Source organism: Petaurus breviceps, unplaced genomic scaffold (assembly GCF_028583685.1).
Source record: "Petaurus breviceps papuanus isolate PSGF00001 unplaced genomic scaffold, PetGlider_PUasm1.0 90459, whole genome shotgun sequence".
Classification (NCBI taxonomy): domain Eukaryota; kingdom Metazoa; phylum Chordata; class Mammalia; order Diprotodontia; family Petauridae; genus Petaurus; species Petaurus breviceps.
In genome coordinates, this window is record NW_027187259.1 from 3,157,193 (window position 1) to 3,182,243 (window position 25,051).

The 25,051-nt window shown below is 42.6% G+C and overlaps 1 protein-coding gene across 2 annotated transcripts in view; it reads left to right on the forward strand.

Annotated features, from left to right (window-relative positions):
* Positions 1-25,051, forward strand: part of LOC138141729 (transmembrane protein 182-like) — a 276,562-nt gene that overhangs the window by 224,484 nt on the left and 27,027 nt on the right. The window contains exons 2-3 of one of the 2 annotated variants that reach the window (XM_069062560.1): positions 19,915-20,149; positions 24,071-24,188. In XM_069062560.1, coding sequence (XP_068918661.1) covers positions 19,997-20,149; positions 24,071-24,188 — 271 coding nt within the window. In that variant the 5' untranslated portion in view covers positions 19,915-19,996. The remainder of the gene's footprint in view (positions 1-19,914; positions 20,150-24,070; positions 24,189-25,051) is intronic. The other variant, XM_069062561.1, reaches the window with a different exon arrangement.

Here is a 25,051-nt window from a genome sequence, read left to right on the forward strand (position 1 = left end):
CTTGTACAGTGGTAGAGAATAGCTATCCAGAGCTCCATCAAGATCCAGGATGAAAAAGACCATGGGGAAATTTGCTGTGGGTGGAACGGCAGTTGTTTCTAGAATGAGTGGATGACAAGAAACAGGAATTAGATGATTATGGAAAATAAATAATATCTGAAACTGAAAACAGTTCTGTACCTGGCTATAAAAATGAGCTGAAACCAGAGCAAGGCAAAGGAGGGGCATGGCTTGAAAGTGTGTTGCCCAGCTTGAGCGTGTGGTAGGACATTTGAAAAAAACCATCAGGAACCCAGTGTAACTTGGACCATATTGATGATATCCTGATCAAGGCAATGGAATTTACTTCCACAGAGAAAAAATGCTCCTCCCAAAGTGGGAGAAATCCCTTTCTCAAGAAGCTATTATTTATCTTCTTTTAAAAAATCATGGTTCTCAATAAAACAAAGTGCCCACTTCATTAAGATGCCTGGGACACCATCTTCTTTCCTAAAGTCACACCTCACTTCTCAGTCTTCAAAGGAGCTTCCCAGAAACATCCGGAAGGGAGGAGAGGGGTGTTCAGTCTTCATTTTGGAGCTTCTTAATCACTTATGCCTTTGCTTAGCAAAGATTTCTAGGAGAGAAACCATGTGAAAGCAGTTCTACCATGTGATTAGAAAAAGCTGCTGGAATGAGCCACTGTCAATGTTTTCCATCAGAGTTGTGTGTCAGATATTGTACGTGTAGGCATGGTATATGTGAACATGTAGGCATAGTATGTATGTGCATGGTGTGTGTATGGCCTTCCCTGTGGCCTTCACCTCCAGGGGTGCTGCAGGAAGAGCCTGAGCCTTACCAGCCAGCCTATATGCTTTTCCAGAAGGCTGGAGGATTGCTATTAGGGTCAAAATTTGACCTATAACATGTGCCATCCTTTTTTCTCCCTCACTCTATGAGACAGTTCTTCAAACTCTTTAACAACTTTTCCAAACTCTCATCTTGACTGGCTGCTTCCCTGGCTGCCATTTTGAACTGCTTTTTGTAAAAAGTAGTAATACCATTCATGATTTTTTTCAGTCATTTTATATCATTCCCTCTTTCAGATATCTTCATGATTGATTGACCAGTGCCCTTCAGAATATGTCTCTTCTAGCACTGACATCCTCTGGGTGGTTTTGGTCTGGCCCAGCTGCCTTTTTGGCTTTTTCTATTGCACCTTCCTCACTGAGCACAATGGGGACTATAGTATTGGAATCAAAATGTAGTAATTCCTCTGACATTGATGGAGAAAAGAGTTTATTGTCAAAATATTGACACATCTTTGCCATTTTTCACATTTGTTGTGCTGCCATTTTTATCCTCCAGTGGTTTCGAATGCTCTGACTTAATTGGGTCTTGTACCAAGCTTTCTGCAGGATTGTTTCCCCTCTCTGCCATTTCTCATTAACTTATGAGGAGATACTATTAACAATGTTCCAGTATTCTGCAGAGTTTTGCAAATGAACCAGTGGGCTAAACTGATGTCTCTCTTTGGCAAAGATCAACTGTTTGCTGGCTTCACTGGTTTCTAGGCTCTTTTGGCCTTGTCATTGGCTACACCTTTATAGAAAATGAAGATGATCTGTGTTGATATGTTCCCTTATTCACTTCTCATTTTTTTAACATCAAGAGTTTGTTTACAAAGGTTAGATTGGAACTATTTTAATTGGATGCCATATGTTCTCATCTCTATTCTTCCTTCTAACTTGGTGTTGATTTTGTTCTATACTCTAACAGGTCAGTGGTCTGACTACACAAATAGCTGATTGGTAAACAATTCCCACTTTGTTAAACATTCATTTCTCCACGATCAAATAATATCCACCATTTAATTTTTTTTGGAGGGCAGTTGGGTTTAAGTGACTTGCCCAAGGTCACACAGCTAGTGTTAAGTGTCTGCGGCTGGATTTGAACTCAGGTTCTCCTGACTCCAGGGCCTCTATTCACTGTGCCACCTAGCTGCCTCACACTGTTTAACTTTTAAAACCATTTGTAACCTGACTCCTTCTCATGTTTCCAGCCTTATCCCTTCTACCCTCCAGGTATTCCTCCTTGAATGTGACATTTCCACCTCCTGACTCAGGGCATTTTCACTGGCTATCCCTCATGCCTACAACTCTTCCCTCATCTCTGCCTCTTGGTTTCCGTGGCTTCCTTCAAGACTCAGCTAAAGCCCCACCTTTTGCAAGAAGCCTTTCCTGATCCTCTAAAATTTTTGTGCCTTCCTTCTGGGACCATCCCCCCATTTATTCTGCATATACCTTGTTTATACTTTGTTTTCCCCTAATTAGGGGTATGAGCTGCTTGAAAGCAGGGGCTGTCTTTTGCCTTTCTTTCTGTCTTCACTGCTTAGTATAGTACCTGACACATAAGACATGCTTAATGAAAGCTTGTTGAATTACTATTATACAAGAGAAGAAAAAATAAAGAAAATCAAACAAAGCTCGTAAGACTTGAAAAAAGGTAGTCCACAGGAATAGGAGGCAGTATTGGCTTGGGAGGTGCTTAGATGCTGTGAGGTTTCCGTGGTCACACCTCATCCTAGCTCATTCTCATCCTCCTCATTCTGTACTTACTCCACAGAGATTCTATAAAATGAGGAAAATAATAGCACCTACCTCAGAGGGTTATTGGTGAAGATCAAATGAGATATTTGCAAAATGCTTAGCACACTGCCTGGCACATAGTAGGTGCTATAGAAGTGTTAGCTGTTATTATTATTAAACTAGTGTTCTGGAAGCTGTTCTCTGGTCTTTTCAATATTAGGGAACTATCAGTGCCTAGGAAAAAGGGTGCTCAATGAAAATGAGGTGGAGGGGGGAAGGGCAATTAAGAGAAAATATGGGCTACCTTCACTTCCTCTCTTAACAGACCCCAAACCTAGAGTGGTGGAATGGATGAGAGGAGTATCTGAGCTGCTCACCCAGTGGGACCAAGGAAAGATGGCAGAATTGTGAGAGAAACATAGAGAACTTTGAAGATGATGAGCCAGTGCACCAAGGGTCAGGTGAGGTCATCCTTCCTCATTTGGCAACCCTGCTGCTTTCTGCTGCCCTCTCACTATCTAAGAGTCTGCACTGAAAACCCCGGCCTGACAACGTGGACCAGAAGGCCTTTCAGATGCATTGGGACCTTTTCACTAATAACGTTTTCCAGATTCATCTTGACGACATGTAACCATGAATTCTGGTGTCTGTTTAGAGAGTCCACTTGGACTCATCTTAAATTTCTCTGGGAAGAGACGAACTGGCATCCAAGTTTTGCTTCTCATAATGAAACAATTTGATGGTGGAATGGCTTAAATTAGCACCAAGGGCATTGAGTCTGGTCTGTTGCCCATCATTAGTGGTGTGAAATTGTGTACTGGTTTCATTTCTTGTCAATCCAGTGGACTTGCCAAGCTCAAGGAGTCAGAGAACAGAGTGGAGACATTGCTATGAGGATTGGTTTAGCCTTTCAGTACTTTGGGAATCTTGGAAAAAGCTCTAGAAACCTTCATTCATTATTGTCCATAAGAAGAGAGGCAGCAAGTTGATTGCTTTTTCTGTGACGAGTGCTATTCATGGATGTGCAGTGCGACTTGTAAGGCCATTAACCAGAAATGAATATTTCTGGAATACTGAAGCTATGTTATTGCTTGTCCTTCGTTGTCGAAGAGGACCATGACATGCAAGTGGATGGGATTTAAGTGCAAAGTCACCAGCCTCACTTTCTTTTCAAGCCATGTTATAATGATAATAGCTCATATTTCGATAGTACTTTACATTATTGCATCTGATCCTCACCGCAGCATGTAAAGTAGGTGATAATTAACAACTTGTGAGGGTTGGAATGGAGCCTAGGTTTCTCAGACTCCACCATGCAGAGGCAGCCAGGTTGCACGGTAGATAAGAATGCTGGACCTGAAGTCAGGAAGACCTGAGTCCAAATTTGACCTCAGACACTAGCTACATGACCCTGGGCAAGTCACGTAACCTGTTTTCTCATACGTAAAATGGGGATAATAATAGCACCTAGCTCCCAGGGTTGTTGTGAGCATTCAATGAGATAATAATTGTAAAGCCCTGAGCACAGTGCCTGATACATAGTAGGCCCTATATGAATGTGTTATATATGCATACATTCATACATACACACATACACACAGCATGCTATCAGCACCCTTGGGCTCTCAAGGACATCTACTCTCCCATTGTTAGTGACAAATCATTCTCTCCTGCAGCCAGGACCTGAATGGGAAGTCTCCAAAGGGGTTTCCCTCTCTACAAGGATGTCCAGTGAAGGTGGCCAGTAGTGACACTGAAATCGAAGGTGGTTTTGAACAGGGGAAAGGAAGCAGCTTTAGTTAGATAAGTGGGTCTGCAAAGGGCTTTGCAAACCATAAATCCCCCTCTAAATCTGAGCTGCCATTATCAACCAATACTTCTGTCTGTGATAGCTCTGAGCCTGCAAGACAGTCGGCATGGAGCATGCTTGGGGCCTAATGAGCTCTTCCAGTCATGTGTCTTTTCTTGGACAGGGCACATTCTTGTCTGATTAAATCCATTCAGTTCTACCACTGGAGTTCTGGCAGGCCTGTTTGACCCTGAAAGACTGTGGCCAACAGCACTGGGACACTGTCCCCAACTGACTCCTTATTGGAGGTAGTGTCCTTACTTTGGAACCTGCCCACTGGGGCCTGGGGCCAAGGAACAGTTTCTTGTCTGTGTGGCAGTGAGTAGTGGGGAAAAACTGGAGATCTGGTTTGGGCAGGTTGGGCTTCAAGCAGGGAGCCCCCCTGATGAAATCTGGTTGTACCTAGGCCAAATGGGCTTTTCTCTGGGGGAGGAACTTGCAAGGACCTTATCAGTGCTCTTTTAAGGATGGCATATTGGGGGAGAAGTAAGAATGTCAGGGTGAGACAGCATTGTGACATTCAGTTGTTCCTGTCATTTGCCAAAAGGCTATTCAAAAAGAGGTGTTTCAGTTGCTGGACAAACAAAAGCTCACATCTGTAGAACCAGGGTGCTGGGAGGAGGGGAATTTCCTAATTTACATCTCTGAGGTGATGAGAATTGATTTGTTCTTGAGAAAATGAACAGCAACGAGGATGCTTTGAAATGATTGAAGAAGAGACAGCACCTGGGCCTGTTCAAGAGCTGCTTTGTAGTTATTTGTGGTTTTATTTGCACTCTTGAACAATTAATGTTACTCTTTGAAGCAGAAGCCCTTCTAGCTGCCCTCCTGGCACTTCATTGGTCACAATGGCCACGTGAAGGGAGCACAAAGTGTGTCCTCTTTGTTCCACCCAGCACTCACTGTGTGAGCGAGGGGCCCCCCTGCTTCTCCTACAGCTGTAAAGATGGAGCTGCCCTATGCTTTTCTTGGCGTTTGCACATTGGAACAGCTAGACTTGTCCTGCTGGTTGGTTCTGGACAGCTTCTCATTTGTGAGGAACTTGGAAGGCTCATCTTGAGCACATGGTCACCCAGTCTTTGCATGATGACCTGCTAACGTGGCACACTTGCCATCTCCCAACGCAGCTCACTGTATTGGGAGCCCCAATTGTGGAAAGCTCTTTCTTATCTGCCTCATCTGCCTCTTGGCAATTTCCACTCATTGGTCATAGTTCATTTTAATAAACATTTGTTAAGTGCTTACTTTATGCAAAGCACTATGCTAAACGCTGAGGCTGATCTTGAGGAGTTTATACTCTATCACAGAAACATAACCTGCCCATAGGTAAGAAAATACCGAATATATTGATATAGGGAACAATTTGAGTATAATGCAAATTGAGCATTTACTTATGCTCAATTTCATCAGCAAAAAAGAGGAAAGAACATCCACCTGAATGGAGCCCCAAATGCACACGGGGCCCTCAGACCTCTACCAGCTACTTCATTCACCACATGTGCTAGTTATCCTGCAGACTAGATAACACCACTTTAGAGGAACTCACAAGCTGCAGCCCTTCCCACGCCCACTTCCACAAGCAAACTTCAGGTCTTTTTGCAAGGTAAAGTGTCATATTTATTATATCTACATCTTTCGGTGTCAAAGGAGCTGTGGACTGAGAGGGACTAGGCTGAACCTACATAGTCTACCCCTCCACATACATACCTTTGGCCTGGCCATACCCTTTCACCCCAATTCTTAGAGCTGCTGCTAATGGTGGCTACCCTCACATCATAGCCATCAACTTTGCCAGCCTTGTCCCCATGGGAATCAGGATGTAGACCCAACAGTAGCCTGAGGCCATTGCCACTATTTATTACAGTATTTATGTATTTCTTAGCCATTTAACATGGATTAAACTGTGTTACCATTTTTATTTTGTTTCTAACCTTTTTATGTGTCACTGACAAAAGTTTTTGAGTGTTGTGCCCCTAACCCCATTTTCCCCGTAAGTCCTACAGTTTTTATTGCATGATTTTTCATATCTCAGTGATTTTAAGGAACCCACTTGTCAAGTTATAACAACTGACTGTATATACCAAGTTATTTCAAGATTGAGATTGCAGGTGAAGTGGGGTGGCTCAGGAAAGCACCCTTGTGTATGAGGTGGGATCTGAAATGTGTTTTAAAAGAAGCTTGGGATTCTACTAGAAGAAGCCGTTGAGGGAAGGAGGGCATACTAGGCCCCAGGGACCAATTGGACAGAAGTGCAAAGGCAGGAAATATGATGTCATATACACGAGAATATAGTAGGTCAGTTTGAATGGAACAGAGAATGTATGAAAGAAAGTGACATGAAATTTGACTGTAAAATAAGGGATTGTGGAGGGTTTGAAATGCCAGTTTGGAGAGCTGTGGGGCCACATTTTAAAATTCAGTGGGTAACCTGACCAAATGTAACTTATTCAGTTATGGTCTTTAAGGTCAAGGAGAAAAAAGTTCAATCATAAATGTGTATATGTGTATGCACATATATATGTATGTATGTGTGTATATACATATATGCACATGTGTAGAGGTATATATATATAGCCATCTATCTACTTTAAGTGCCTGAAGGCAGCTGCCATGTCTACCACCTAGAAGGTTACATAAGGCTGAGATGAAGTTTTCTAGAAGGTGGTGCCCGGAATAGAATGCAATACTCTAGGTATAGGCTGACCAAGGAAGAGTACAGGAGGATGATTACCTTCCTCTTAATGAACACTCTATTTCTGCTAATTTCACCTAAAAGCACAATAACTCTTCTGTTGATTCATATTGAGCTTGCATTCCTCCATGACTCCTAGATCCTTTCGTCTAGTCATGTACATGTGAAGATCCCATCATGTACCTGTGGAGCTGATTAGGCCGCAGCATAGAATCATAGAAAACTGTGCTGGACTTGGCATCAGGAAGAACTAGGTTCCAACTGTATTTCAAATAATTCTCTGTCTTCTTTGCTAGCTCTTCCTCTGGATCATGCCCTCTAACCATAGGTGTCCCTCAAGGTTCTGTCCTGGGTCCTCTTCTCTTCTCCCTCTGTACTACTTCAGTTGGTGAGTCCGTCAGCTCCCATAGATTTAATTACTGTCTCTATGCTGATGATGCTCAAATCTAGCTTTCCTGTCCCAATTTTTCTGCTGACTCTCAGCCTTACATCTCCAACTGCCTCTCAGACGTCTCAGACTAGATGTCCAGAAGACAACTTATACTCATAATCTCCAAAATAGAACTCATCTTTCCCCTAAGCCCTTCTCCTATATTACCTTCCCTGTTATTGTAGAAGGCAACACCATTTTTCCAGTCTCTCAGACTGTAGGCTCACAACTTAAAGGTCATCCTGGATTCCTCACTCTCTTGCCTCCCATATCCAATCTGTTGCCAAGGCCCATCAATTTCACCTTTGCAACACCTCTCAAATAAGCCCCCTTCTCTTCTGACACTGCCACCACCCTGGTGCAGGCCCTTATCACCTCATGTCTGAACTATTGCAATAGATTGGTGGTGGGTCTGCCTGCCTCAGGTCTCTTCCTACTCCAGTCCTTCCTCCATCCAGCCACCAATGTGATTTTCCTAAAGCACAGGTCTGATTATGTGAATCCTCCCTAGTCAGTAAATGTCAGTAGCTCCCTATCATCTCCAGGATCAAATACAAAATTCTGTTTTACATTCAAAGTCCTTCCTAACCTAGCCTGCTCCTACCTTTCCAGTCTTATTTACCTTACTCCCTGACACATACTGCTTGATCCAGTCCCTCCATCTCTTGGCTTTGAACTTTTTCTGTGACTATACCCATGCCTAGAATGCTTTCCCTCATCTCTTGTCTCCTGGCTTCCTTTATATCTCACCTAAGATTCCATCTTCTACAGCAAGCTTTTTCCAAATCCTCTTATTTCAAGTGCTTTCCCTCTCAATTATTTCCTATTTATCCTGTATATAGCTTGTTTGGGCATATTTGTTTGCTTGTTGTCTCCTCCTTTAAACTGTGAGCTCTTTTGAGGACAGGAACTGGTTTTTTTTGCCTCTTTTTGTATCCTCAGCACTTAGCACAGTGCCTGACACATAGGAGGCACTTAATAAATGTTTATTGACTATTGACTAGATCTGAACTCCAGCAGATGTTGCTAGCAATCCCTTCTGCTTTAGTGTCATCTGCAAATTCAACAAACTCGCCATCTCTTGTCTTCATCTATGTCACCAATAAAAGGCTGAACCAAGGACAGATCCCCAATGCATTCTATTGGAGACCTTCCTCAGTTCTTCATCAGCCTATTATGATTACTCTTTGAATCTGCTCATTAGTTCTCTTTTGACTTTATCTAATTCTGCTTTACTGTAGTTCACATTTCTCTATCCTGTACACTTTGGGGAAATCCTGGGACACTGTATTTACGGTCTTCCCATTCTGGTGACCCAATCCCCTCTCTAACAAAGAAAAGCAAAACAAAGCAAAATGGGAAATGAAGTTGGTCTGGAATGACTTCTTCTTGATGAAGCCTTACTAGCTCTTTGTGATCATGCAATAGAGGCATCCCCGGACTTGAGCAGTGTATTGTACAGTTTTGTTAGTAATTGAAGTCAAACTCTCTAGCATACAGTTTGGATACTTCACTATTTTCCCATTTTTGAAAATCAGGATATTTGTCCTCTTCCAATCCCATGTCACCTTTTAACCTTATGGCCTTTTGTTAACAAATGAAATGCTAGTGGATGGTGGTTCGTTTGGTGTCAATGATTACCAGCACCATTAGAAGCTTGTTTTCAAGGGGGATGATTGGTATGAGTTAGATGCTGCTACCCATAATATTTGTGTCAATGAAAAGCATAGTAGTATGGCACAGGGAGAATGAACAGCTCTAAGACTTGGCATCTAGGTCCTAAGTCTCAGCTCTGTCACTAAGCAGCCCTGTGACCTTGGGCAGATCATTTCCCTTGAGCATTGGTTTCATTTTCTGTAAAACAAGGGGAATTGACTAAAATGATTTTTATGAAATTTCCTTTTGACTGTGCTGCTGAAAATGTGAGAATAATGAAAGAGGATTTTGGTTTGACCTTGTGACTACAATTCCTTTTGGCCAGATATAAGCTTGGAGCTGGTTTCTGCTGCACAGTCAAAACTGCTGCCAGGTAGGACCTGTGATGCCTTTGCTTGCCCCATCTTGATCAGGTCGCCACCCTCAGGACCGTAAGACAGGCAGCCAGCTTCTGGCACACGTGCAGAGAACTGTACCCACACCATCACTGCCTAGGAAATGAGCAGTGTTCATTTGGAATGTGATGGAGAGAGCCTCACAGAACTTTTTCCCTTTAATTAAGGACAACATTATTATTTAAATTAAATGCCTTAAATTAGGGTTTAATAGGATGCTGCTCAGCCACATGCAAATGGATGTAAATAGCTTTCATTTTCCCCAGCTTGAGCAGATGCCCTGAGAGTCCCAGAATCACAGAAGCTCTGAGTTAGAAGAGACCTCAGAGGTCATCTCAAACCCCTCAAAGCCCCTTGCATCAAGACTGCCAGTGAGGAGGGAACCCCTCACCTCCCAGGGCCACCCATTTGACCTTTTGGGAACTTCTGGACATCAATCAGACTCCTGAGCCCTCCTTATCACAGAGGTGAGGGCTGGGGAGGAGCAGACAAATTCTGAGGGGGAGGAATGTCCCTTCTCTCCAAAGGCAATTGTTAGGCAGGGCATAGGACATTCATTGCTGCATGGGGCCATTCCAAGGGCTAAAAAGAGCTTCAGGCATTTCTTCTGCTTCCACTGAGGCAATCATACCATCCATTATTACTTATGAAGACAAGTGAGAGAATGGATAGAAAGTGCTTTCAGCTTCAAGAGAGAAAATACTGATTAATAACAGAATGCTAAAATAGTTTCCAAAGAAATTCTTTCAATGACTATGTAGGATCAACCCAGAAAAACAGTAGAAAGAATTCTAGGTTTAGATCTGGAAGATCTGGGTTCAGATTCTGTTTCTGCCATGTATTACCTATATGACCTTGGGCAAGTCACTTAACTTAGTTGAATTTTGATTTCTACCTCTAAAGTGAGAGGATCAGACTAGATGACTTTTAATATTTATTTATTGCTTTTTTTGGAAGGCAATTGGGGTTAAGTGACTTGCCCAAGGTCACATGGCTAGTTTTTGTGTTAAGTGTCTGAGGCCAGATTTAAACTCAGGTCCTCCTGACTTCAGGGCTGGTGCTCTATTCACTGTACCACCTAGCTGCCCCTAGATGACTTTTAAGGTCACTTTCTGCTATGAGTTTATGATCTCAGGAACAAAGAAAGCAGTTTGTAAGAAGTGAGAAGTACCATTCACCTGCAGAATGTTCATGGCTTTGCTGATGCTCACTGGCCATCATAGAAGAGGAGGACAGCTGTCTGGCATGCCGCCGTCAAATGTCATAGCTTCTCCCCAACTCCTTTAGTGACCTGTCAGAGGAGCTGAGTTCAGGTCTTGACTCTGCTTCCTATCATCTGTGTGGCCTTGGGAAAGTCACTTTCCCTGTCATAGTCATCAATGAATGAGGACCATGACTTATTTAACCTCTAAGGTTCCTTCCAGATTGGGCATTCTGTGCATACTTGATTGTTCTGAGCTTCAGTTTTTTTCATCTATAAAATTGGCTAAGAATCTTTTAGTATTTTGAAGAAAGCGCTTTACAAATTACAAAATGTCCCATGAACACGAGCTGTTCATGGGGAAGGGGCACATATGAGAGATGTTATAAAGAAAGAATTGACTGGATTTGTGAAATAATTTCATATGTGAGGTGAGAGAGTGAGAAGCTGAGGATGATGCCTGTATCTTAGAACTTAATGATCCTATTATGTAAAGTTTATCTGTAATTTCTTACCAAGAACAGAGTCCAAAATAAATTTTGAGAAACTCCAGTAGATGGTTATTGTCATAATTCACTTGATGGGTCTTCAAACTCATCAATATAGGAATTCTCTCTCTTGAGACAAATGACATTCTGGCTTTGCCTTCTTAACCTATGTAATTCTTGGCCATGTTCTCTCATAAATTTTCCATATATGGTCTGCCTGGTTTATTGGTGGACTTCATCTACATCAGATGTTCTTTTTTTTAAGCAATTGGGATTAAGTAACTTGCTCAAAGTTACATGGCCAGTTATTTTGTGTGGGTGTTAAGTATCTGAGGCCGGAAGGGATCCCGGGTCCTCCTGACTCCGACGCTCTTACTCACTGCTCCACCTGGCTGCCCCTATATCAAATGTTCTTAACTTACTTACAAAGACTTTGCTAACTATATTTCAGGATAATTGGTTTCCTTTGCACTCCTCTGTATCTTGTTTTGTGCAATTAAATATGTGATCCTAAGAAGGGGCCCATAAACTTCACCACACTGCCAAAGGAGACTGTGACACAAAAAAGGTTAGGAATCTCTGAACTAGATTATTTAATTTGGTGGATTAGAAGGTGGTGTTTTAGTTGAACCTTAAAGTAAGCCATAAACCAGAGAAGTCAGGAGGCAGAGATGAGGGAGAACATTCTAGGCATGGGCAACAGCCAATGAAAAGTCACAGTTGAGAGATTGAGTGTGTTGTGGGAGGAACAGCAAGGTGGCCAGTGTCACTGTATTGAAGAATACATGGTGGGAGGGGAGTAAGATATAAGAAAACCAGAAGAGTGGAAAGAGGCCAGATAAGTTAGGGCTTTAAAACCTAAATGTTAATATTTTATTTTGGGAGTAATAGGGAGCTATTAGCGCTTATTGAGTAGGAGGGTGACATGATCAGACTTACATCCTAGGAAGATCACTTTAATAGCTGATTTGAGGATGGACTGGAATGGGGAGACACATGGGGAAGGGAGATAAAAAAGTAGGCTATCAAAATAGTCCAGGCATGAGGTGATGAGAGCCTGCACTGTTGTGGCAGTTGTTGTCAGAGAAGAGAAGGGGCATAAAGGAAAGCTATTATAAAGGTAGAATTGACTAGATTAGACAAATGGTTTCACATGGGGGGCTGAGAGAGCATGAGGAGTTGAGAATGATGATTCTCAGGTTGTGAGTTTGGGTGACTGGGAGGATGGTGTCCTTTCAATAGTAATAGGGAAGTCTGGTAAAAGACTGTGCATTCCATTTTGGACACATTGAATTTAAAATACCTATGGGACTTATAGTTCAAGATGTCTAATAGGCAGCTACAGATGGGAGACTAGAAGTCAAGAGAAAGGTTAGGGCTGGATAAATAGTCTGAGAATCATCTGCATAGAGATGTGTAATGCCATGCCCAGAAGCTTTCCAGAAGAGCTGCTACTGTGAACAGTTTTTTTTTAAGGTTCTGATTACTCAGTATAGTGATCACTCTATTTATTCCATAACAAAAGCAAAATGTCCATGGAAAATCAAGGTACAGCATAATTCAAAATACAGCATTCACCATTGTAATGAGAATGTAAATTTGTAAGATTTTCCCTGCCCCTAGGCTAAAGTGCACCTAGAGCCTGGGGTGGGAGGCTTGTTTTTCAGTAGATACTTCTTGATTGGCCAGTGAGTCAATAAGGTTGTTACATTCTCTGAGCCAGGAGAAGGCTATATAAGCCCTGATGTGTAGCTTTGTTTTGGCCTCACTTTGAGAAGTGTTCTGTGATTTGATCAGATAAAACTCTGGGAGGTTGTCCAGGGCCCCCTGGCTTTGAAACCCAGATGTTGTTTGGTATGGATGTAATGGTTGGACAGTTTGGAAATCTGTCTACTTGATCTGTTTCTGTCTTCATTTCCTTCAGCCAACCTCTTCCTGTTACATCAGTTAACCGGAGACAGAAGTTCATACCTTCTGTTCCCCCAATCAGAGGCTTGATCAGTTACTAAGTGTTAAGTATCTGCTACTTTTGCCAACACAAAGGGATCTTCAAATTCAAAATTGCATTACCATTACAAGATGATAATCGAATCCATGGAAACTGATGAGATCACTAAGTGTGATTGTATAGAAAGAGAAGAGAAGAGGGCCCAAGACAAATATTCAGGGGGTAACTGTAGTTATCTGGAGTGAACTAGATGAAGAGCTAGCAAAGGAGACTGAGAAAGAGTGGTCAGGTAGAACTGGGAGAGATCACCCTCAAAAAAACCTAGAGAGAAGAGAACATCCAGGAGAAGAGAGTGATCAACAGTGTCAGGCTGCAGAGGGCTATCAAGAAGGATGAGGATTGAGAAAAGGCAATTAGATTTGGCAATTAAGAGATCATAGGTAACTTTGGAAAGAGAAGTTATATTTGAATAGTGGGGTCAGAAACCATACTGAAGAGAGAGCCTCTTAGAGTGGAGTGAGAGGATAGGAAATAGAGCCACTGATTGTCGATGGTTTTATCAAGGATTTTAGCCATAAAAGGAAGGAGAGCTGTAGGATGATACCTAGTAGGGAGGGATGTTCAAATGATGAGTTTAAGGATGTGGGAGATAGGGAGAAATTGAAGATTAGTTAGAATGTGGTTGATAGAGGAGGTAATCTGCTGGGGAATATAGGATGTAATGGGATCAAGGGTTCTTGTAGAGTGGTTCTCCTTAGTAAAGAGAAGGGCTATCTCTTCATGTGAAATAAGAGATAGGGGAAAATGTGAAACGGAGAGATAGGGGAAAAGATTTGAGTGATGTGAGATGAAGAGTAGGGGAGAAGAGGGAGCTCTTCATGAATGACCTCAGTTTGCCATATCTCTCTTGGCAAGAAGATTAAGCATTTGTTAGTTGAGATGGTTTCTGGGTTCCTTTGACTTCCTCATTGCATTCACTTTTATATCATTTTGATTTCTCTAAGAAACCATCCAGTGTTTTGAGTTTCACTCATTTCCTTTTTTAAGAGTAAACAACTCATTTAGATAATTTGGTTTAGAGCTACTATGATTCTACCATTCATCCTTACCATTTCTTCTAATCTGGTCTTGATTATTTGTTTACTTTTGCTTTTACTAGTAGATAGTTGGACTGACTGTAGAAGACAACTAATGGACAATTGAGCATCCCATCAATAACCAATCATGTCATGTCTGCTAAGATATTGTACATTTTGTTATTTGATATTTTGTGCAACTGGTGTTGGCACGTAAGTTGTAGTCATGTTCAAAGTGACCTTTTGGCATGTCCACATCACAAGCAGTAGCTGACAAATTAATTTTTGTAGGATCATAAATTTAGAGCCAGTAGTGTCCTTAGAGACTATTTATTGTATGTACTAAACTTGTTCATTTTACATAGGAGGAAACTGAGGCACAGAGAGGTTCAGTGAGTCACTCAAGGCCACAGAGAACCAGGATTTGAACCCAGATCTTCATGCTCCAAATCCAGGGCTCTTTTTACTAAATCAGCTAAGAGGAAACTGTACCTCTTGCAGCTATTTAAGTCAGAGTCTGATCATTCCAGAAGAGAATTTAAGTTGAGGCCTAGCTTTTGTTAAATATTTTGAATTTGAGACTTCAGCTGTCACCATCAACCTTTATCAGGAAAATTGGCCTTGGCCTTTAGAAATGTAGTGAAATAAGATCTGACTGGCTAATTCTTCACCGGCTGCCAGCTACTCAATCCTCACAATCTTATTTTAGTCACCATCTTTGTCACTGATGCAGCTTCTTTTTATAAAGACTGCTTAGCACACTCAGCTGGTAACACAAGCCACCCAAGTCAGGCCTTTGTGTCATATTGATAGATGGAGCTCTGCATGGAAAAACCAAGATGTTGGGCCTAAGAGCAGCAAAACCTGGAGCCTGGTGAGGTCTCAGGTAATTAGGGAGCTTGTGGTGTGGAAGCTCCAATATTAAAGAAGGCAGTGCCCAGGGAAGGGCCCCTCTCTGCACACTGTCAGGGGTGGACTTTTAGACAAGCAACTCTTGGTCAGTCCCTGGCAGGAAGCCCTGCCAAGCCATGGTGGTCTGGGGCCATGGCTCCTTTTTCATGTAGCTTTTGCAGCTGACTCTCAGGCTTCTGGGAGGGGAGAATTCCTTCACTGAAATGAGCAGGTGGAGCAGTTGAGGGAAAAAATCCCTGAAGGGCAGCTGACTGGGGAGGAATGCCATCTCTTTCCATTGCCCCCTTTTCTGTCGCCCTGTCCATCAAGATCTGCCTTATCTGTGCTTAGTCAGGTGTCATGTATCATTTGCTTCTCCTTATATCATTGGTGTAAGAAATCATAGACTCTCAAAGCTAGAAGAGATGTCAGATCATCTCTCTAGATGCAACCTGGACCCTCTGTCACAGACTCTCCAAGCAGCCATCCAGCCCTTTCCTGAAGCTGCCCAGTGAGGGAATTTTTCTTCCTAGGCGGGATCTTCTTTGAGATTATCCTAAGAGTTAGGAGGTTTTTCCTGACATCGAGCCTAAATAGGATTTTTTTTTGGTCCAGGCTCCAACCACTGCTCCTGGCTCTGTCTTCAGGGGCCAAGGAGAACAAGGCTAATCCCTTTTGTAATATAGCTTTCAGGTACCTGGAGACATCTGTCATATGGCCCCTAAGTTTTCTCTTCACCAGGCTAGACACCCCTGATTCCTTTAATCAATCCTCCTGTGGTTTGGTCAGTAGTCACCTTTTCATCATGGTCACTCTCCTCTGGATGGATTCTGGAATATCTATGTGTTCTTAGTGACCAAGGGATGGATATTCAACAAATGCTTATTGCCTGAATCAATAAAGGGACTTATTTCACAAACCTCATCTGCTACTCCAGCTCAGAAATATCTTTCCTCTTTCTGCATTACCTAGGTGCTGTACAACTCAACCATAGATCATAGGTGGTTTGGTTTTGTCTTCAGTTTTATGGATAGGTTTCATTTCCCCTAGCAGACTCTAAGGTCTGTCAAACCAAGGATTGTGACTTTTAGTTCTGATTCCCTGTGGCCCCGCCCCCTCCCTGCACTTTGCTACTCCCCTGACCTTGGATGTATTTGGGATGGGACCTGGACTTCTTATTTCAATATTAAAAGAAACTCCCAGGTGAGACAACTCTCTCTACCAATGGGAGCTGGTGCCTTCTCTGTAACTGTACATATGTCTTAGAGAATTGTCTAGAACAAGTGGCTCTCAAACTTTTTGGTCTCAAGATCCTTTTACACTCTTAAAAAATGACTGAGGATGGGGCGGCCAGGTAGCACAGCGAGTAAGAGCACTGGCTCCAGTGTTGGGATGACCTGGGGATCGAATCCGGGCTCAGACACTTAGCATCCACCCAGAAACACCTGGCCATGTAACCTTGAGCAAGTTACTTAACCCCAATTGCTTAGTGGCATCCATATCCAGAAAAAGAACTATGGAGTCTGAATGCAGAATGAAGCAGGCTATTGTTTTGTTTTGTTTTTCTTTCTCATGGTTCCTCCCATTTGTTCTAATTCTTCTATATAACTTGACTAATGTGAAAATATGTTTAGTAGGAATGTATATAGAGAGCCTATATCAGATTGATTGCATGCTGTCTTAGGCAGGAGGGGAGGGAAGGGGGAGAAAATTTAAAACTTATGGAAGTGAATGTTGAAAACTAAATATAAATAAATTAACTTAAAAAATGATCTTAGAGTACAGGGCTGACCCTGTCACCCCTCTACTTCCCAGAATGCCAGTGGTTCCCTATCACCTCCAAGATCAGATCCAAGCCCCTCCCTTTGACATTTAAAACCTTTCCTAACTTTTTAGTTCGCCTTTACCTTTTCAATCTCCTTGTATCTCACTCACCCTCAGGCATACTTTCCAGTGATATTGGCCTCTTTACTTTAGCCTCTTTTACTTTCTTCCCACAAGATAACCTATCTGCTGACTGGATATTTTCCCTGGCTCTTTCCCATTCCTATAATTCTCTCCCTACTCATCTCCCAAGCCCCAACTAAAAGCCCATCTTCTATAGTATGCCTATTCTGATCCACCTTAAGTGCCTTCCTTCTGTTAGTGATCTCCAATCTATCCTATATATAGCTTATCTGTACATAGTTGCTTATGTATTGTCTGTCCTATTAGATAATGAGCTCCTTGAGTGCAGGGATTCTCTTTTCCCTTTCTTTATATTCCTGGGGTTTAGGATAGCAGTACAGTGCCTAGTACGTGCTTAATAAATACTTATTGCCTTGACTTAGAGTTCTTAAGTCTTTCAAAGATGTTTATTTTTAGTGTTATTGTATAAATTGTATTTTGTATGTTATGTAGATTGTTTTCCTGTATAAATATTGTATACATTGTTTTCATAGTTCTGCTAATTTCACTCTGCATCAGTTCATAATTTTTTCCAAGTTTTCTCTGAAATAGTCCATTTCTTCCTTCATGGCACAGTGGTATTCCATATCATAATTTGTTCAACTACTCCCCAATTTATGGACATTCCCTTGGTTTCTAGTTCTTTACCACTAAAGAGCTGCTGGAAGTATTTTTGTATATGTAGGCTCCTTTGCTTTTCCTTTGATCTGTTTGGAGTATTGACCTAGTAGAGGTGTTACTTGGTGACTTTGGAAGCATAATTCCAAATTTCTTTCCAGGAAAGCTAGGCCAATTCCTAGCTCTACTAGCAGCATAGCATTCTGCCATTGCTCTGTCATTATCGAAGGGAATCTTCCCTGGCCTTGGCTTTCCTTTCCAATTGGCCAATCTTTTCCCAATATCTTCTGGTTTTCCCATATTGCTCCTAGGCTGCTTGCTTCACTTGAATCCCTCAGATGCATTTAAATTTGTCTGGGTTTTTTAGCCTTCCCATCCATCTCAGAATGACTCAGTTCCTGTGCTGGGTTAAGACGGGAAAGAAAGTGCATTGATTTTTTTTTTTCAGAAAAGTTTTATTATTGTTAAACTCTGAGTGCTTTGCCCAGAGGAGAAGAGAGAACTTCCAGTCTCTCTACTAGGCCTCTATGCATAGTCAGTGCACTTCTAGAGAGTGCCTCTTCTTGTTCGCAACATGATTATTATAATCATATGAATAACAATTTCACAAAAATATAAGTGCTTACTATGGGCAAGGATTCCTTGAGCAAGATGCTGGGGCTCCAGAACTGAAAACTGCATGTCATAGACTGCCTTCATTCAAGGAGCTGACATACTAGTCATGATCACTGGCAATCTTCTAATCAGTTTATTTCCTTTTTCACTTTTACACAATAAACTTTGTGGAATTAAAGAAGCCTTGTTTATCCAACCCTCTTCATTTAAGTTATGTTAATTCAACAGGCATTTATTGAATGCCCACTATATGCAAGGCGCTGTTCTAGGTACTAAGGAAATAAAGCAAAATCCAAGCAATCCTTGCCTTCAGTGAGATTACATTCTATCAAGGGAGATACCTGTCCTGGACCAAGTATAGTCTTCAGAGTGCCACCTTTGGAGAAGGGCACTCATAAACTGGAGGGGATCCAGATGAGGACAAGAAGGATCAGAAATGACCCTGAAGTCATGACATATGAGGATCCAGGGAAGAAACATGGAGATGTGGGGGATGTAGACTGGAGGAGAAAAGACCTAGGGAGGAGGCAAGGGGTGGGTGTGCAGGAAGTCTTCAAACCTGTTGTTGTGTGGAAGAAGGAACAGACTCATTCTGCTTGGCCCCAGAGCACAGAACAAGGACAGTTGAGGGGTGGGTGGAGTCACAGAAAAACTCCCTGAGAAGTGGAGCTGTCCCAAAGTAAAGGGGACCGCCTCAGGAGGCAGTGGCAACTCCCTCAAACAAAAGCTGGATGCCCACTTGTTGGAGATAGATGTTGGAGATGGAAGTGCTTTGGCCTGGATGGCACCCTCCAGGTCCCCTCCAATTCTAAGATTCTGTGACTACAAATCAAGAAATACTTATCCATTGACTAATTGACAGAGACCTTAGATACGAGGTGGGAGTTGCAAACAATACTTAATTACAGACAAGAATAAACACAATCCCACCAATGGTTTAATTCCCATGTACAGATGAGTAAAGATACACTACAGTGTATATAAGGCGGTACAAAGTCATTTCGGGAGGTAGAAAACATTAACAGTTGGGGAAATAAGAGATCATTCTCATTTAGGAGAGACACTTAAGCTATGCTTTATTCTTTTTTTTTGCTTTTTGGAGGGCAATTGGGGTTAAATGATTTGCCCAAGGTCACACAGCTAGTTTTTGTGTTAAGTGTCTGAGGCCAGAATTGAACTCAGGTCCTCCCAACCCCAGGGCTGGTGCTCTATTCACTGCACCACCTAGGCACCCCTTAAGCTATACTTTCAAAACACCTTTGTGAAGGTGTGGATTGTAGAGCTCATGAAGGGGAATAATATGCTATTGGACTGCAAATGTGTGTGGGAGCCAGCCTTCACTTGAGAAATGAATACGCCTTTCTCCCCACTGGATTCTTTGGGTCACACTTGTGGAACCTTTTGGCTAATACTGCAAAGACTTGGCTGAGCAAGGTCATCTTCTTTTAATAGCACTGCTCTTGGAGCTCTCCACAACCTGGACCAATCCTAAAATGATATTCATCTGTGTCTTAAAATAGGACCCCTCCTCCCTATATCCCAATGCTGGGCAGTGCCTGACAGCTGATCACTTCAGAGCTTCTCTTGTGGGGCATAGGAAGCAGCAAAGCCAGTCATTCGAGCATGAAAACTGGAATTGGTGCCCTTGTTGCGGGAATTGTCGGTGTTATTGGCATTCTTCTGTTCCTCGTTGCATTTGGAACTGAGTACTGGCTGCTGGCAACAGAGGCCTGTGGAGAGTTTGCATCTAAAAATGGAACTCTGGACCCTGAGATGGTAAGCAGCGATCAAACAAACCTTATAAACAGCCCCCATGCTTCCCTCTAATGGTCTAAGAAAGAAATTGGAGTCCTAGGAAACTGACACAAAAATGCTACAAAATGACTCTGAGGCTTTTCATTTAACTTGTGTTTTTAGCAGTGATTGAAACTCTTGGGTACTGGCAAACACTGCCATTGGGAAACCCAGGTGAGGCCCAAGAGGGCAAGAGAGGCCCTGTGCTGGCCTGGACTTGTAGAATTGCTTGGGAGTCATGGGATCTGGGTTCTGTTCCCAGCTCCACTGCTCCTTAGCATGTGACTTTGGACAAGTCACTTGTCTCTTACCACTTTCCCCCTCTGTAAAACAAGGGGGTTGGTATAGATGTTAGCTAAGTTCTTTCTCCATTTTGAATGGTCTAGGATCCTGGTAGCTTAACAGCAAATTGTGGCAGCTTGAAGTATCAGGAGAGATATTCTTGGAGATGATATTCTAGGTGCACCAGATGTTCAGGGCTCTTATTGCCTTTCTTATTTCAAACCAAATATCGTATTTTGAAAAATATTTCTGGTCCAGACCTGAGATTTTATCAGTACAGGGACTTCCTTATGTGAAAACTCTCTTCAGTGGTGCACAAAGGCAATATGTCTGCAACTTGCAGACTTGGAGAGTTGATCGGAGCTTGAAAAGGTAGGTGAATTGGCCAGGTCCACAGTGCTGGTCTGTGTCGGAGGCAAACCTTGAACCCAGGTTAGCCCGACTCCAAGACTGGCCCCTTTACCATTGTACTACGTGACTTCTCCTTAGCTATATACCATAAGCAGTAGATCAAGGATTTATGCATTTGAGGAATTTGGCAAAGCAAATGTCCAAGAAGGCTTACTGAGAAAAATGGATCCAAACATTCCATCCATTCATTAAGGAAATGGTTTCTAGAATTAAGCTCTGAGGGAGAGCTTTCTCTCTCCAAACCTCTGAAAGCAGCCTTTGTTTGGTTTGAACTGTGGTCTGCCTGCCCCCAAAGGGCTCTTTCATTGCAGGCTCACAGCTTTATCTCAACAGTGTCATCGTGCTCACATTTAATGGTGTTCTAAGGCCTCTGTGGAAAGTCGGCATGGCACAGGAAGAGATCCTAGGATCACTGGCGTATGGTCACCATCCTCTGAAGCTCTCAGTGCTCTGGGCAACTCCCTTAGGCCAGAGTTGCTAAGCTGTACCTGGGGCGGGAGCTTCACACCAGGAGGTGACCACAAGGATGATATCATGGGTCTGAGTTAGCAACAAGCAAAGTCACGGCTATTATCGTGTCCATTTGGGGTACATATCTGTACGGGCAGCCTGTATGTCACCATTTTATTCCTTAGTTATGGGTGAGGGAAGCTGTCCACTCATACTCAGTGGAAAAGGGAGCTTACTGACCCTGTCTTACACAGAAGTGGCATGGTCTTGGTCCTCAGAGAAATTGGCAGTCTTTTTTTTTGCCTGTCTTTTTGCTGTCTCTGTTTCTCTTTCCCCCACCATTGGGATCTTTCTGCCACATAATCTGATGCCTCTCTAATTGTAAAAACCCATGTGGAAGCAAACAGGGTATGGGGGGTATTTGGGAGGAGAAGGTGTGGGAAGGCTTTCCTGGAAAAGCTGTAATCACAATACTAGACAGACAATACCATGAAAGGATGTTCCTCCGTGGTCTCTAGTTGGGGATTGTCAGTGTATTCCAGGAGGAGTTCCAGGGAATCTATATAGAATGGCAGAATCCTCTGCTGGGGAATATTCTTTTAATCTCTGAATTTAATATGTATCCATATGGATCACAATATGTATGTACCATATTTGTTCAAACATAGGCTGTACTTTTCCCCCAGATCTGTCTTGTATAAAACCTGATTGTGGCCTACTATTCATGGTATTTTTCAATGTTTATATCTCTTTTTTTTCTTTCAAAACAAGCTCATTTTGTGTGTACAGCCTGTTTTTAGGAGAGGCCAGTATTTGGGCAAATACAATAATCAAACTTCATTTTAATGAAAAATAAATCCGTAATTCAAACTTGACACTAATCCAGTTTCACCTCCCTCCTAGTTCCTCACATTAATGAACTTTGACTGTATTTCACAATTCAGCCTTTTATTCAGCCACTGCCATCCTGGCCAAGGAACTTGGAAAAACAAGCCACCAATCCACACTGGTGGCCCATTTTCCATGCATCAGACTCACCTGGAACCATTCTGCCCAAACGATGAAGATGGTACATCAAGGGACCAGGGGAATCCTGAATCTCTGCCCATTGGACAACCATAGAGCCATATTAGGACAGATGGTTTCACAGAGGTTTGCAAGGTGTTTCTTAGTAGGTGGTTAAACTGAAAGCTTATGTCCAAATGGTTTTCTGATAATGCCTTAAGAAACAATATATAAATCTGAATTGATAATGGAAAGAATATTCAAACAAACTAGCATCCCAGTTTGGGAATAGAGTGTTTTAGGGAGCTGGGGTTTTCTTTCAGAAGTTTAACCATTTTTTAACTAGGAGTTAAACCATTGGTGGGATTGTGTTTATTCTTGTCTGTAATTAAGTATTGTTTGCAACTCCCACCTCGTATCTAAGGTCTCTGTCAATTAGTCAATGGATAAGTATTTCTTGATTTGTAGTCACAGAATCTTAGAATTGGAGGGGACCTGGAGGGTGCCATCCAGGCCAAAGCACTTCCATCTCCAACATCTATCCCCAACAAGTGGGCATCCAGCTTTTGTTTGAGGGAGTTGCCACTGCCTCCTGAGGCGGTCCCCTTTACTTTGGGACAGCTCCACTTCTCAGGGAGTTTTTCTGTGACTCCACCCACCCCTCAACTGTCCTTGTTCTGTGCTCTGGGGCCAAGCAGAATGAGTCTGTTCCTTCTTCCACACAACAACAGGTTTGAAGACTTCCTGCACACCCACCCCTTGCCTCCTCCCTAGGTCTTTTCTCCTCCAGTCTACATCCCCCACATCTCCATGTTTCTTCCCTGGATCCTCATATGTCATGACTTCAGGGTCATTTCTGATCCTTCTTGTCCTCATCTGGATCCCCTCCAGTTTATGAGTGCCCTTCTCCAAAGGTGGCACTCTGAAGACTATACTTGGTACAGGACAGGGCTGTTGGCTCTCTGGGCCTGGAGACTGCATGTCTCCAAATGCAGGCTAACAGGCTCACAGAACTTGGGGGCTGCCATAGTTTACTACTGACTTTTATTGAGCTTGTACCTCGTTAGCATCTCCAGAGAATTTTCAGACAAGCTGATCTCCAGCCATACCTCCCCCGGGTTGTACTTGTGAAGTTGATTGTTTTTAGTACAAATGTAAGACTCTATATTTATCCCTTTTAATTTTTGTCCTCATTTGCTCTCTCCCATTGTTCTAGACTGTCAGGATCTTTTTGGATTCCATCTCTCTTGTCCCATGTGTTAGCTGACCCTCCTAGCTTAGTGGCATCTGTACGTGTGAAGGGTGTGTGCCTTCTCTGAAGCCCTCAACTTTGTCTCTGTCACTTGTAAAACAGCTAACGAACAAAGGTCCTAGCCTGGATGCCTGGGCACCCTGAACTAACTGACATCAAGCTATTATTAACTGCCCCTTGGGTGTGCTCTGTTGTCAGAAGACCTGGGTTTAAATCTTGGCTCTGCTCTTTACTTACCAGCTCTGGTGCCTTGAGAATATTACTTCCCTCTCAGAGCCTTCATTTCCTCATCCATAAAATGACTGGGTGATTTCTCAAGTCCCTTCTAGCTCTGTATCCTGTGAATCAGGGTACACTCTGGGCTCAGTCCTGTGCATTTAGTGTGCTTCCCACTTTCTGGAAAGCTAAGGCAGCCTTGCAGCTAGTGTGAGCTCCATGCCAAAGCTGGACTTCTCTTTGGCAGGGCCACAGCTTCAGATGTTGCAATGTTTTGTTTCTTGTAGGAAGGTGTTTCCAGAGACTCCGCGAAAGATGTCCTCACATTCTACCATGAAGGCTTCTTCTGGAGGTGCTGGTTCTCAGGAGAGGGCACCCAGAGGAACGTCTGGAAATTCTGGTTCAGTGAGTGCAACTGAGAGAGACTTTCTCATGGCTTCTGGGGAGCTCTGTTACACGGGGATTCTAAATTGGAGGGTGGTGAATACAAGGTGCTGTGCCTGAATTGTAAGAGGCCTGTGCTCAGAGGATACCATTTTCTGCTTTCATTCACTGGTTTCTACAAAAGTATCCTTTGTGTGGATTTGTGGCCATTTGGATTCATCAGAAGGTCAAGTTCTGGCTTGGATACTCACTATCAGTGTGATCTCTAGGGAAGTCCCTTAACCCCTATTGGTCTTAGTTCCATCACTGGTCAAATGAGTGGGTTGGACTAGATAACCTCTAAGACCCCTTCTACTTCCAGATTATAACCTATAAAACTCATTCATCCATTAATTGATCAGTAAACTTTTATTAAACACTTAATGTGTGCCAGATATTGGGCTAAAAGTCAATGTTTCTTAAGCTAGGACTGATAGATACCTTGCTTTATGGAGAGATTTCAGAGGGTCCATGAACTTGGATGGGAAAAAACACATCTTTATTTCAATATAATTGGTTTTCTTTGTAATTCTATGCATTTTATTTTATACATTTAATAACATTATTCTAAGAAGGGGTCCTTAGGCTTCACCAAACTGACAAAGAGATCCATGGCACAAAAAACGTTAAGAATCCTTGTGCTAATCACTGAAGATGAAAAGAAAAAGAAAAAATAGTTCTTGCCCTTAGGGAGCTTACATTATAATGAAGAAGACAGCTTGTATATAAACAGGTACATATAGAATATGTACAGAGTAGATACCCAGTATCTACTGGTTAATCCCAGAAAGGCAGCCTTTGAGCTGAATCTTGAAGGAAGCCAGGGATTTAGAGAGGCAAAGGTG